Consider the following 14575-nt stretch of genomic DNA (forward strand, 5'->3'; position numbering starts at 1 on the left):
AGGCATCTGGCGAGCCACTGTGTGAAACAGGATGCTGGACTAGACAGGCCTTGGGCCTGATCCAGCAGGGCAGATGCGTAACCACGGGGGGGCAGGCAGGGCACGTGCCCTGGGTGCAGATGAAGGGGGCACAGAATGCCTGCCATGCCCCGCCCCCGCGACAACACATTTAAAAAAATAAATAAATTCCTGAGTCTGGGCTGGCGGCATCCCCCCTCCCCATCTCCACTCTTTTGCCTGGCTCCTCCCTTGTCCTGTTCTCATTGGCTGAGATACCGGCTGCATGTGCATCATCAGGCAGGATTCAGAACGGAAAGTTCCTGAAGCATGCTGCTGCTGGCGAGCCGGGTGGGCGAGAGTCAAGGTGCAGCCTGCCTTAACACTTAGTTTGGCCGCTGTACAGGTACCTGCCTATTGCTGTGTGGTTGTGGCTGTACTGTGCTAAGCGGCTGCTGTTCCCCGCCTTGTTGTGCCTTGGAGGGCGGCTGCTGGTCTTCTGAGGACAGGACTAGAGAGACATGGCGCCCTTAGGTAATCCCGTCCTGTGCCACCACCTTATGCACCGCCCGCCATCAGCCCTTCTCTGGGGAAGCCCCGCCAGGTAGGGGGGAAAGGCAGCCAGAGGCAGGCATGTGTGTACTCAGTAAGAAGGGGAACATGAGAAGCTTTTCCTCCTGACCCACTCCAGCCTGGAGAACCAGTAAGCTTTGTACTTCTTTGTTGTTTTTTAAAACATTTTAGACAGCAGGACACTTTGGAGAGTTATGTGAGCTGGCGAGGACTCGGATGGAGGGAGGGAGGGAGGGAGCTCGAGGAGGAGGAGGCGCTATTGCGCGCCACCAACAATGGCTCCTCCCTTTCCCTTCTTCCTCCTGCCTGCCTTGCTTGCTGCCTGCCTGGCTTGTTCTTTTTTGTCTCCTTTTCCCCCTTCTGAACCACCACACAAAAGAAGAGCTGGGATAATTTGCTCCCCGACTCAAGCACGCAGCTCATGCGTGCTCTCCACACACACCCTCGCCTCTGTCTTTCTCTCTGCTGCTAGGTGGGAAAAAGGAAATGAAGACACAAACCAGAGAGCATTGGCTTTTGCTGCTGCTGATCTTTTTTTCCCCTTCTTTCCCCCAGCCTTTATTTGCTGCCGGCGCCACCAGCCTCGCTTTCTTTCCTGTTGCTGCTTTGCTGGCTTAGAGCTTCGCTCTGCCTCAGAAGCTCTCTGAATAAGGGTTAACTCTCCTTGGTGCTGTGGGGGAAGCATCGAAGATTTTGCTGCTAGACATGCCCTCCCAGCAGGAGAAGGAACCTCATTGGTCCCATGCTGCTTTCTTGAGTTCCTGGTCGCTCTGTATTTGAATGAAGTCCAGGAGCGGAGCTGAATGGAAATGTCTCCCAGACTAGCCGAAGTCTCTTTTGCTTCATCTTCAAGGAATGCAACAAACAAACACCTAACTCTTATGTTTTGTGTGTGTGAGTGTGAGTGAGATTGAGAGAGATCTGCCACCACACATATACTTGTTGTTGAAGACTCCGTTTGTGTGTGTATGATGTACTGGCTGGTGTGTTGAGTTTACTTTGAAGACTGCTTATAGGATACTTATAGCTCTGATCTGGTGGTCTGTGTGTTTTTAAAAATCCTCTTGTTTTGACTTGACTGTAATGGCTTTAGTTTTTGATAAGTTGCTGGTCTTGTTACTGTAGTAGTAAGCATGCATTGTCCCATTTGCAAAGCAAATGCCCTCCCTGTTCTTCATTTGAAGCATTTAATTGCTCTTGGGGTATGGCTGAAAGATTCCTGGGGAAAGTAAACTTTCTTGGGGATGGGGCAGGGATAAACCTTTTTGGCTTCCCATACAGTGAGTGCTGCTTCTGGTATGTTTAGTTTGTCTTTCCCAATGGAGAGACAACTTTCTCTACTCTCACCACAGCCCTTCTCTACTCTCTCCCCTTCCTACTTCATGTATGTAGAAATCTGAAAACACTTTCCCCACACACACAAAAATCACATTGTCATATTTATTCATATAAAAGATGATTCTAAAGTTAAGACAACCCCGCAATTTCTAACAGCAGAAGACTTGGAAAAAACCTAGTTTTAGATTCAGGTAATATGTTTGCTTGTTTCTGCAGGTTTCCTTCATTTTTTTTCTTCTAAATTTTTATGAGACTGACATCCAATAGCATACAAAATCCTGAATATATAAATTCTAAGAGACCCCACTAACTGAGCAAGAAGCATCTTTTAAAGTTGTGATTCTCTATATATTTATCCCTATCCAGCCCCAGCATAGCATCTGTCCAGTGGCTGCTGCTGGTGTCTACCACATGTTTCTTTTCAGAGTGTGAGCCCATTGGAGACAGAGAATCATCTGTTTATCTACTATTTGTTTTTCTATATAAACCACTTTGAGAACGTTGATTGAAAAATTGTATATAAATATTCGCTGTAATAGTAGCTGTGTGAGTTTGTGGCTTGGTCTCCTATATTCCAAAATTCTTACTTCCCCATACCTACCAGGACACTGAAGGGCGTATAAAATTCAGAACTGGTAGACACTCCATCCCAACACACAAAATCAGCACCTCATACATTTAACTTTTTAAAATTACCTTAAATTAAGTGTCCTTGTTCTCAGTGGAAGGACTTCCTAGTCAGCCAGTACAGCTTTTAGGCAATTTTGAATCCTGTGCAGCATTTTGTCCTAAGACCTTACTGTCTTGCTGCCAAAGTAAGTGTGCTGCCCTCTGAACTCAATGGGGCTTCAGAAGCCGTGGAAAACTCCCTCCACTCCTTTTAGTTCATTTGTACTGGCAAAGCTTTCAACTTGATTTTTTCTTGATTTTTCACCTATGCAAGTGTATATTTGAGGTTTCTATGGGGAAATGCATAATTGTTCAGAATGAAAGCTAGTTTTAAATGTTTTGGCAGTGTGAGCTAATATTATGGTAAAAGACAAGTTTTCTGAAAGAGATGTGTCAGATGTTTGGATGGGGGTGGGTGCAATTTCAGTGCTTGCCCAAGGCGCCATTTTCCCTAGTTACGCCTCTGCAGCAGGGCTGTTCTTAGGTTATGTTCTCTCATTCTTTGTAAAGCCTCATGTCCTGTATTTCTGGGGCTTGGTTTATTTATAAATAAATAGATAATTCAAAATGGGACCTCCATTTTCAGAAGTAGAGCATACCCCAAATGTCATATGCTGGGAGCATACAACAGCATGGGGGGAGTGGCTGTTGCTTTCACACCCTGCTCATGGATTTCCTGGACATTCCTGGTAGCCACTCCCTGCCCTTCGTGCGAAGGAAAGCATTTTCTTATACCTTTTGCTTTGTAAATCACTTTGAGAACTATTTTTGTTGAGGAGGAGGATGACGAGCTTAAAACGCAGGAACAATCCAGTATTTCCCCTCATATTATGTACCACTAAAAAAAAAAAAGCAGTTTCAAAAACAGAATTACTCCAAGGCTTCCCACCCCGCTCAGAAAAAAAGCACAGATGACAAAAGCTGAATTAATACAGTTCCCTCTAGTTAATAAGAAGCCCCTTTCTTATTACCCACTGTCTAGGAAGAGGGCAGAGATGAAGGGTAGGCACCTGAGTGCCAGTGTGCAAGCAAGGATTCAAAGAAGCAAGAAGATTGTACCACAGGCATGGAAGCACGCTCACAATTCTCATTGTTTGAAGAGACACATACGAGCCAAAAGGTTCTCGACTTGGGTCAAGGGACACACAAAGCACCCACAGGCAGTAAAGCAAGGTTCTGGCATGCCCAACCATCTCTCCAAGAATTATCTAGATTTGTGGGACAAAGCTACAACTATGTCCATGCTTAGCCACACTGCTATTGCAGCATCCATGTGGAGGAGTGGGCAGCTGGCCAGCCTTCAGCAGGAGGGTGGAGGATTTAGCAATGCGTGGACTGAAGGCTCAAGCAGGCATTCTTCCATTTCCACCAAGACTGGGTGTGTCCTGTAACAGATTCACAGATGTTGACGACTACAACTTGTGGGAGTTGTAGTCAACACCACCTGGGAATCCCAGTTACAGGAACCACTGGCGGTGGGCACAGCTGTGCAATGGGTGGATGAGCACAGCCAGGACTCAGGACAGCAGCACTGGATGGCAGAGCATAGCTCATTCTTCCACAGCCCAAACAGCAAGGGCACACGCTACTGCCCCCCACCCCCATAATTGCTGCCCAAGGTGACTGTTTCACCAGGCCTCATCAGAGGCTTAGCTCTAACAGCAGTTGATTTGTGTACTTGCAAGACGAATTTAAGAGGAAGAACGTGTAAGCTGCATCTGACTGCCAAAAACATTGCTGGAAGGAGAGAGGTACGTAAACTAGATGTTACAATGCAGCAGCATCTAGGCCAATTTTATTTATTTTACTGATGGATTGAATTTTTCTGCTGCCTTTCTTTAAAATGATCTCAAGGTCAGGGGTGGATTTACCTTTTTGCCACCCATAGGCAAAAAGGCTTTTGCTGCCCTTAAAAAAAAAGCTCTGGGGAGGGGGGGGTGAGGGGAGAGTTTCCCCTTTTACATGGATTAATGCAAAGGAGGCATCTGTCCACGGCGGCAAAATCTGAGGAGTGGCGGCAGTAGTTCTGGGGAGTAGGGGTGAGGGGAAAGTTTCCCCTTTTACTTTCTTTCTTTTTAAAAAAAGCCGCAGTGGCAGGAGCTGCAGGGTGGGGTGACCGGGAAAGGGGAAAGTTCCCCCTTTGCCCCCTAAAGATTGCTGGGGGTGGGATGGGGCACGGTGATGGCAGCGGCTAGCCACACCTTCAGGGAGGGTGGAGGTGCGAGGAGGGGAGAGAGTCACAGCATGCCCCTTTTTAAAACTCTAAACCCGCCATGTAGGCGGCCGTAGCGAGCTCCTTCCTCCTCCCCTCCTGCCAGGCGATGGAATGGCTGCCAGGCTCTGCTCTCTGCAGCCTGTTTCCAACTTTCCTTCGGGCTGCAGAGAGCTGAGCCTGACTGCCATGCAGCCACCTGGGAGGAGGAAAAGCTCACTGTGGTGCTGCCCCGCACCGTGGGATTAGAAGTTTTCAAGAGGCCACTGTGACTCTTCTCAACCCCACCACCACCACTCTCCCTGCAGCCAGCTACTGCCGCCAAACCCCATACCATCACCAGTGGTCTTTAGGGGGCAAAAGGGGGGACATTCCCCTCATCCTGTTTTCCCCTCCCCGCAGCTACTGCCACTGCCATTGCTTTTTAAAAAATCAAAAGTAAAAGGGGGGGACTTCACTTTCCCCTCACTCCTACTCCCCGGATCTACTGCCACCGCTCCTCAAATTTTGCCGCCATAGGCAGATGCTTCCTCTGCATTCATCCGTCCCTGCTCGAGGCAGTTTAAAAAATATTTAACAATATAAACCATAGAAACTACAGAATAAGAATTAAAATGGAATATAGAAATACAAATCTAATTAAAAGTTTAACCCAAGACACATAACATAAGACACAAAGCAGCAGCAATCAATCATTTAAAACCTGGGGGTGGGGGGAGCCAGCGTGGTGTAGTGGCTAGAGTGCTGGCCGAGGACCAGGGAGACCCGAGTTCAAATCCCCATTCAGCCATGAGACTTGCTGAGTGACTCTGGGCCAGTCAGTTCTCTCTCAGCCTAACCTACTTCACAGGGTTGTTGTGAGGAGAAATACACCGCTCTGGGCTCCTTGGAGGAAGAGCGGGATATAAATTGAAATAAATAAATAAACTGTGATGGAGACTGGGGAGTGGAGGCCCACTGGGAGAGCATTCCAAAGTTTGGGGCTATGACTAAGAAGGCCCTGTCCTGGATACATGACAGGCGAGCCTCCCACATTGTAGGCACACATGTTGTGCCACGCAATTGCTTATGTCATAAGCAAACAGAAGGGATCCATGAGTGCAGAGATACTTGTGTAGGTTGTGTCTTATTTATTCTACCTACTTATGTTTAAAGAGTATCTACTGCAGCTGTGTGCACAGGTGGTGTGAAATGGATGTGACTGATAAGAGCTATCACTGGCAATTAGAGGCCATGTCCCTTGGAGACAAGTTAGGCTTGTTGTAGCACTCACATCTGGAGAGAGATTAATGCAGCAGTTTGTGTTTGTTCATGCCGATATGACCTTAGGTCAGCTTGCTGGAAGCTGTAGGGCAGGAGCAGCCAACCTGAGCCACTCCAGTGGTTGCTGAACTACAACTTCCATCAACCCCAGCTGCAAATTAATTACAGCTTGAGGTCATGAGAATTGTGGTCCCACAACTGCTGGAGAGCCTTGGGTTGGCCACCCCGATATACAGAACAGGCCGAACATCATCCCCAAAGTTGTGAATTGTGGCTCCACTGGATGTGTTACTTCTGAAGTTTATTTGGCAACTGAGAAATTCAGCATTAGAGACTGACAAATTGATTTGGTGTTATCAGTCAGTGTGGCTGATATTTCATTAGCAAAAATGTTTAATGACTGAGCTGATCGATACAAATCACAATAAAGCGGGTTATTTTAATGGATATGTGATGAATGTTTTTCTATCAGCTTCAGCAAGTATGCTAGCTGTAACATTTTCTGAAGAGTCCACAACCGACCTTGGTCATCCAAAGCCCACTTCAGATGTTATAACTTGGCCTCACTGTAGCCATGTATAGCAGGAAGAAGGGAGGGGAAGTCCCACCCCCCACTGCAACACCCAAGCATGTGCCCCACTCATGGTTATGATGGGGCTAGTCTGAAGAAGGCAGAGCCCTCCACATGATAGCGGGGGCTCCCCTGATTTTGAGACCAGTCTCGCAATCATGGAGTGCCTGCCATTACGGGAAGCGCTCTGCCCTCTTCAAACAAGCCCCCTTGTAACTGTGAGCTATGAAGCACACGTGAGTAATGCAGTGGGGGTTGGGGCTTCCTCTCCCTTTACCCCACTGTTCACGGCAACAGTGGGGCAAAGTTAATGTCTTCATTATATCCAGATCAGATTACGCTAATGTGCTCTATGTGAGGCTGTCACTGGAGAAGTTTGGAAACTTTCATTGGTTCAAAATATGGGTGCCAGGTTTTTAACTGGGGCCTGTAGTCAGAGCCTTTTTCAGGGAACATGGGGGCAATTGCCTAAAGCCCCACACACGGAGGGCCCCCCCATCCAAAGTGTGGCTTAGTATTTGAAATGATCAGATCAATTCTTTGCATTCAAGGCAGTATTTCACCTGCTAATTCAAAATGTAATTGAATAAAAAAGCCCTGCTGGAAATTTGCTAAAAGCAAAGCCAAAAGAGCAAGCAGCAATTCAGCCTCACTAATTTAATCAGAGTTTCACACATGGCAGAATGGGAAGCTGGCAATTGTGAAAGGCGTTATGAGATACATTCTGAATTATTCCACTGATTGCCTTGAATGGGCTCCAAAACAGATGCTGTGTTCTGTACCATGAAAACAACTGTACCATGAAAACACCACATCAATACAATAATAATAATAATAATAAATAATAATTTACTTCTCTATCAGATTTGTACACCGCCCCAAACTTCCATCTCTGGGTGGTTAGCAACATAAAAACAAGCTGAAAACATACACAAAAACTTGAAACAATTTAAAATCAAACACAGATTAAAATCTAAATAATTTAAAAAACTGAAAAGGCTTGGGTGAAGAGGTGGGTTTTCAAATGCTTTTTAAATATTGTCACAGAGATGGGGAAGATCATAATTCAGTAGGGAGAGCATTCCACAATCTTGGGACAGCAACCGAGAAGGCCCACCCCCGTGTGGCCACCAGGCGAGCTGGCGGCAACTGGAGATGGACCTCTCCAGACGACCTCAATGGGTGGCGGGGCTCATAATGAAGAAGACGTTCTCTTAAATACTACTACTACTACTACTTAAATAGGGCCCAAGCAGTTTAGGGCTTTATAGGTTATAACCAGCACCTTGTATTTTGCCCGGAAACCTATTGGCAGCAGTGTAACTCTGTCAGCAATTCTTTAGGGGCAATGCTGGGCAAGATTCGGGCTGACATGATGTGCAAGGGTAAGGAGACAGGAGGGTATTGCAGTGCTACTTCTGTGGACATGGAATCAGCAGCGGCACTGCTGGGAAGGATGGCAGCTGCTCTACCACAGATTCTCTTATTATGGCAAATGGGGGAAAGTACAGTAATGCTGGTTGCTCAGCTGTTGTCCTGCCCAACATTTCCGTGTCCCCAGCAGCTGTGCCCCTATACCCTCTAGTCCCCTTACCACTGGGAACACGTCAGACAAGAGAGGCATTGCCATATGCATGAGTACCCAAATGACCAGGCAAGCAATCTGTTTTTTTTTTAAACACTGCAAGAAAATAATTCAAAGCACCCGTTGCTCATCCTCTTGATTGATACGTGATTTTGAAAGCTTTACCTTAATGAAGCTCTTTGAAGAAAGCTGGATTCCCAACCGCCACATGCTTCCAACCACTGGAAGCGGAAAAGGCCCAGGTGGATAGTCACTGCGAGACCAGAGTGTTTTGAGGTAGGTCAGAATCTGGCGTGGAATCAGAAAAATAAAAGATACCAAAGTTTTCCACATGGTCATCCTTCTTCTTGTCTTCCTAATACACCTGGGTGGTCTGAATATGCTTTCTCTGGCAGTTCTTTGTGTGCCTTGGAGATGTTGCCACCACTCTTTGTTTTTAAGACTTTATGTATTCCAGTTCTATATTCCTCTTAATATATTCCAGTTATGAAAGCCAAGTATACACTCAAGTCTTCTGACTAACTAGTCAGGGAATGCTGTCCTTCATGAATGTAATACAGCAGTATGTGTCACTACCAATATGGTAATCAATACACATTCTGTATGTGTTACTCAAATAATTGATAGGAAAGTGTTTGATATAAAAGGCCAGTATAATCCCAACATGGACTAGCACAGGGCCAATTATGTGGCATATATTTGAAAATATAACTTACCACGTGCTCATGAAATATAATTTGCATGTCCCTTCAATTCCACAGTTTTCCCATTTGCCAAGTCACACAATATTTATCTGTTTGTTTATATACTGCCTGATATGTATCTAAACATTAAAAAACAATTTAAAAAAACTTTAACAGAATATAAATTAAAAATAATTCGCAGAACAAAGGGGCTGCCTTTGTATGTAGTTTGGAAACTTCTGTTAATTCAAAATGCGGCAGCCAGATTGGTCTCTGAGGCAACCAGGAGAGACTATATTATGCCTGTTTTGAAACAGATGCACTGGCTGCCAATATATTTCTGGGCAAAATACAAAGTGCAGGTTATTACCTTTAAAGCTAAATTACCTTTAGGTCCAGGTTACCTTAGAGACTGAGAACACCTTCTTCTGCGTGATCCCCACCGCACATTAAGGCCATCTGAAGAGGTCCATCTCTAGTTACCACCAATGCGTCTGGTGGTGACTCAGAGGCGGGCCTTCTCTGTAGCCGCTCCTTGACTGTGGAATGCACTCCCCGAAGAAATCCGCAATTTGAATTCTTTATTGGCCTTCAGGAGAGCCCTTAATATTGGCCTGGTCTTCCAGGGTTTTTAAATAGTTGTAAATGGTTTCAATATTGTAACCTTGTTTTTCAGAGTTTTTAAATTGTTCTAATTGTTTAATTGTTGTTTTATGATGTTTTAATTGTTAATTGTTGTTGTTTTATGCTGCTTTATAATTTCTGTTTTAATTGTTACCTGATTTTAATGGTTTTGTTTTAATTGTAAACTTCCCTGAGCCATTCTGGAAGGGCAGTAAAAAAATGGAACCAACCAACCAACAACAAAACCAAACCATTTCACAGAGTAACACAATTAACAGTTTAAAATTAGATTTAAATAAAAGCCTGAGAAAACAGGGGTGTCTAAAGGGTCTTTTTAACAGCAATCAGAACAGGGAATGCATTCCTAAGTCCTGGGGCAGTCACAGAGAAGGCCCAGGCCTGAGCTGTCAGATGAGCTGGCAGCAACCGTAAGTGGATCTCCCCAGCAGTGTTTCCCCTAACAGCTATTCCCAGATGATGTTGACTACAACTCCCAGAATCCCCAGCTGCAATGGCTTTTGCTTGGGCATTATGGGAGTTGTAGTCAACAACATCTAAGAATCCCTGTTAGAGGGAACACTGCTCCCCAGATGATCTTAATAGGCAACAGGGTTCATGACAAAGGAGGTGCTCTCTTAAGTACCTTGGACCTAAGCCATTCAGGGCTTTATAATAACCAGTACTTTTTATTTCACTCAGAAACATATCGGCAGCTAGTACAATGCTTGAAAAATCAATGCTATATGGTCCCTTTGGGTTGTCCCAGAGTCCAACCTGGGTGCCACATTCTGTATCAGTTGTAGTTTCCAGACTATGTACAATGGCAGCCCCATATAGAGTGCATTACAGTAGTCAAGCCTGGAGGTTACAAGCATATACACTACGGGTGTGCAATTCGGTATTTTCGGTGTTTCGGTTCGGACCCGAACCGAAACACCCCTGTTCTGTTCTGTGCCCGTATTTTGCCCACCCGAATCACCCCAGGTTCGGTTCAGATTTACCCTAATCTGAATCAATTCGGGTAAGAAAAACGGGTCCTGGGGCCAAAAGAGTGGGGTGGGGTGGTAGTGCCCAATGGGTGGAGGCTACCACCCAAATTTCAGGGGGATTGGGCCAAGGGCTAATTTTTTGTAGTTTCTTTGGGGTGGGATCTGGGCCAGAAGAGAGGGTTGGGGTGGTAGTGCCTAATGGGTGGAGGCTACCAGCCCAATTTCAGAGTGATTGGGCAGAGGGCTGATTTTTGGTAAATTTCTGAAGTTTATGCGTTTTTAAGGTTTTCCCCCATTAGGTAGAATGGGGGGTGTATCGCTTCACGTTGGGGGAAAAGGGGTGGCCTAGAGCGGTGTGGGGTTGGTGGTAGTGCCTGGTAGGGGCAAGGAAGCTACCTGAATTTTTTCAAATGATTTGGGCAGAGGGCTGATTTTTGGTTAATTGTTGAAGTTTATGTCTTTAAGGTTTAGATTCTATGATAGCAAATTAGAGTGGATTCATGGTGGGTCATTGAAAATCTCATTTGCTATCATAGAATCCACACTCAGAATACCTCAGAAACAACAGAACCCTGTATGCCATGGGTTAGAAACCCATGGGGGTGGTTGGCACCCTATGTGCACTACACCACCACTCACTCTGGGCCACCCCAGCACCCCCCAAGTGCACTTATAGGGCTGCTGAAGGCTCCATTCTATTATAACTTATGAGGAAAAACCTTAAAGACATGTAAACTTCAACAATTCACCAAAAATCAGCCCTCTGCACAAATCCTTTGATAAAATTCAGGTAGCTTACTTGCCCCTACCTGGCACTATCACCAACCCCACACCTCTCTAGGCCACCCCTTTCCCCCCGACGTGAAGCGATACATCCTCCATTATACCTAATGGGGGAAAACCTTAAAGACGCGTAAACTTCATAAATTCACCAAAAATCAACCCTTTGCCCAATCCCTCTGCAATTGGGGTGGTAACCTCCACCCATTAGGCACTACCACGCCACCTGACTCTTTTGGCCCCAGGACCTTTTCAATTAAAGTAAAAGGAAAGCAATTTCTGCATTGAAATCAATGGAGGCAAGAAGGCGGGAAATTCAAAGAGACGTCAAACTGAAAACGGAGGGGGGAAAAGAAGACAAGGCTGACACTTTTCTAGGGCACAAAAAGGAGACCCAAAACACCCGAAAAATTCGGACCCGAAACAGGGGTGATTCATTTCGGGTCCAAAAATTATTGGGTCTCATCATGGGTGATTTGGTTCGGCTCCGAATCACCCAAAATTGGTCGTTTCGGGCACAGATTGCTCTGTGCCCAAAACGTTTTGCACATCCCTAATATACACTACTATTTTAAGGTCACTTATCTCCAGAAATGGGTGTTGCTGATGTTTCAGTCAAAGCTTATAGAAAGCTCTCCTGGCCACTGCCTCAACTTGAGAAACCAGAGAGTGATTTGGATCCAAGAGCACTCCCAAGCTATCTTGGGATATTTCATAGAGATAATACCATGTAATAACAGTGAAATAAATCCAGATATCAATTAAAAAGTCATGTAGGACCTTGTTCTTCCTGGTCACATCTGTACATGCAAGGTTCCCATTTGCCTTTCCCCTCCTTGTTTGTATTTGTGTGAACAGATGCACATTATAGCAGTCAACTGACACACGTGTGTTGTCAGTTTCAGTGTGTGTAAATGCATTTGCAACTCTGTGGGTAGCTCCTCAGTTTTAATTCCATGTTAATAGTTAGGGAGACATACCAGCTGTCAAAATCTATGTGCTTTTGTTTACAAACAGAAGCACATATCTTAAGAATGGCATCATGGTGACCACGTGGTTGCTTACATCATGGGAGCTGTCAGAAGGTCCTTACATCAAGGAATTAAAAAAAAAACAAAAACATTTATTTCAATGTAATTATAATAAAACTATACCCTTAGGGAACACTGTCCAGTTATGTAAGGAGTTATAAAACTCAATCAATAAATCTATGTCTATATACACACACAAACCACATAATCATTAGGATGATCTCTATATCAAATTTGAAAGTCCGATAATCCAAAAGGTCATCAATAAGATGGGAGAAGTCCAAGTTAGTCTTCCCAATGTCTTGTTTTAGCCGAGGAATGACATATCATAGTTTTGCCAGCATCTGTTCATGGATATTTTGTTGCCAGATGCATTTCAACTCTAATTGAGACTTCTTCAGTGGCAAATGTAGTATTTAATAAAATATCAGTATAAGACAAAACATGCAAGATAAGCTGTCTCAATGGAAGCTGGTAACAAATATAGTGTAATGCAGATTGCCACATGGAAATCCAAAGTGGACTAAATTACTGTAATGCAGTAGACCATATAATCAAAACACATCAAGCAAAATGATAAACCTTAATAAAGACTGGTATCCATCATAACACCAACATAATAATCTGTTACTTTCCAAAATATGAGTGTCCCAAAAGATTATATGGAATACTTATCGTATACTGTTACCTCTGCCCAATCTAAGAATAAGGCTACTGTTAGCAGCTCCCTCTAGCTTTCTTTGCTAGTTCTGTCTGAATGGCTTAAATAGCATCTTTATTTTCTCACAATAAAATTGGAAACACCTGGTGGTACCACTGAATTATGTATCCTGCCTCCTGATCCTGCTACAACTTACTCCCATCACAAAAAATGTGTAACACACATATATATTTAAAATGTACATTAAACTGCATAAAACTAATCATGTGAAATAGTAACACAATAAAGATAGACTATACAAATATAAATTCTATTAAATGTAGATAAAATCAGTATATTTATTATTTATTTATTTATTTAATATATCAAAATATTAAATATATATAACAAATGTTCATTTACATAATTTAAAACAATGGCCAACAATGCACTGAATTTAACCTACAAGCCAATTAACTTCTTCATTTAAGCCAAATGGGACCATGTTTTCAGTGTATGGATCCAATACAGCTCTCTTCGTGCCAACCAAGTGTGTGTACATCCATTCTCCTGTTGTGGGCCTGTTCTATACACCAAAACTTCAAACTTTGTACCTGATGTTGAAATTCTATAAAATGTTTGACCAGGGGAGCTTGCATTTTCTTGTTGTGTTCCACTATTCTTACTCTTTTCTGTCTTGTGGTCATGCCCAGGTACAGCAATCCACAAGGACACTGTATAATATAGATAACTCCCTTACTGCTGCAATTTAACAAGTCTCTGATGTAATGTATTATCTGACTGCGGGGTTTTTGAAATGTTGCAGTCTTTTCACAGTTGTCAGAAACCGAACAATGTCCACATCTAAATTGTTCCTGCGGTACATTTCCATTTGTCGATATGGCATCTTTATTAAATCTATTTGATAAGTCACTATTACCAGGATATCTTTCAAGTTCATACTTCTTTTGTGAGCAAATATAGGTTGTTCTTCACATCCTGGAATATCTTCTAGTAGATGCCAATGTCTTCTGATTATCAAGTGTATATCCTGAGAGTATGTATCATAAGAGATTGGAATAATCATCCTATTGCATGTCTCTTTCTTATTTTGAGAAGTAAGTAATCTTCCCCAATCCAAAACTTTAGCCCTGTAGAAGGCTTTCTTGATAATTCACATGGGGTAACCTCTTTTCAATAGTTGTGTTCTCAGGATGTTAGCTTGTCTATAAAAGGCATCCAGATCACTACAATTCCTACATAATCTCAACATGAGGGAGTATGGAGGATTTGTTTTAAGGCCAACTGGATGATAACTGTCAAATTTCAGAAGAGAATTCACATGTATAGGTTTTTTATGGGTGGGTAAGCTTCTTTCCTTTCCTGGTGACTTCAACATCCAAAAAGTTCATTTAATCAGTATCATAAGAGACTTGAAATTTAATAGTACAATGGATAACATCCAATAAGTTCTAGAAGTTTATTAACTCATCCTCTGGTCCTGTCATATGACAAAAATGTCATCCAAAAATCTTTTGTACACCCTTATATATGGCACAAATGCATTATTATTCTCAATAAATTGTTGCTCTAAATCATCCATAAAGAGATTGGCCAGAT

General features: G+C 43.7%; 1 protein-coding gene across 1 annotated transcript in view; it reads right to left on the minus strand.

Moving 5' to 3' along the window:
- The window catches only part of LOC128350630 (cytochrome P450 2J2-like), a 49446-nt gene extending 40905 nt beyond the window's left edge, over positions 1–8541 (minus strand). Inside the window, exon 1 of the mRNA XM_053309020.1 lies at positions 8374–8541. Coding sequence (XP_053164995.1) covers positions 8374–8541 — 168 coding nt within the window. The remainder of the gene's footprint in view (positions 1–8373) is intronic.
- Positions 8542–14575: the final 6034 nt, after the last annotated feature.

The sequence above is a fragment of the Hemicordylus capensis genome, chromosome 3, assembly GCF_027244095.1.
Source record: "Hemicordylus capensis ecotype Gifberg chromosome 3, rHemCap1.1.pri, whole genome shotgun sequence".
NCBI lineage: Eukaryota > Metazoa > Chordata > Lepidosauria > Squamata > Cordylidae > Hemicordylus > Hemicordylus capensis.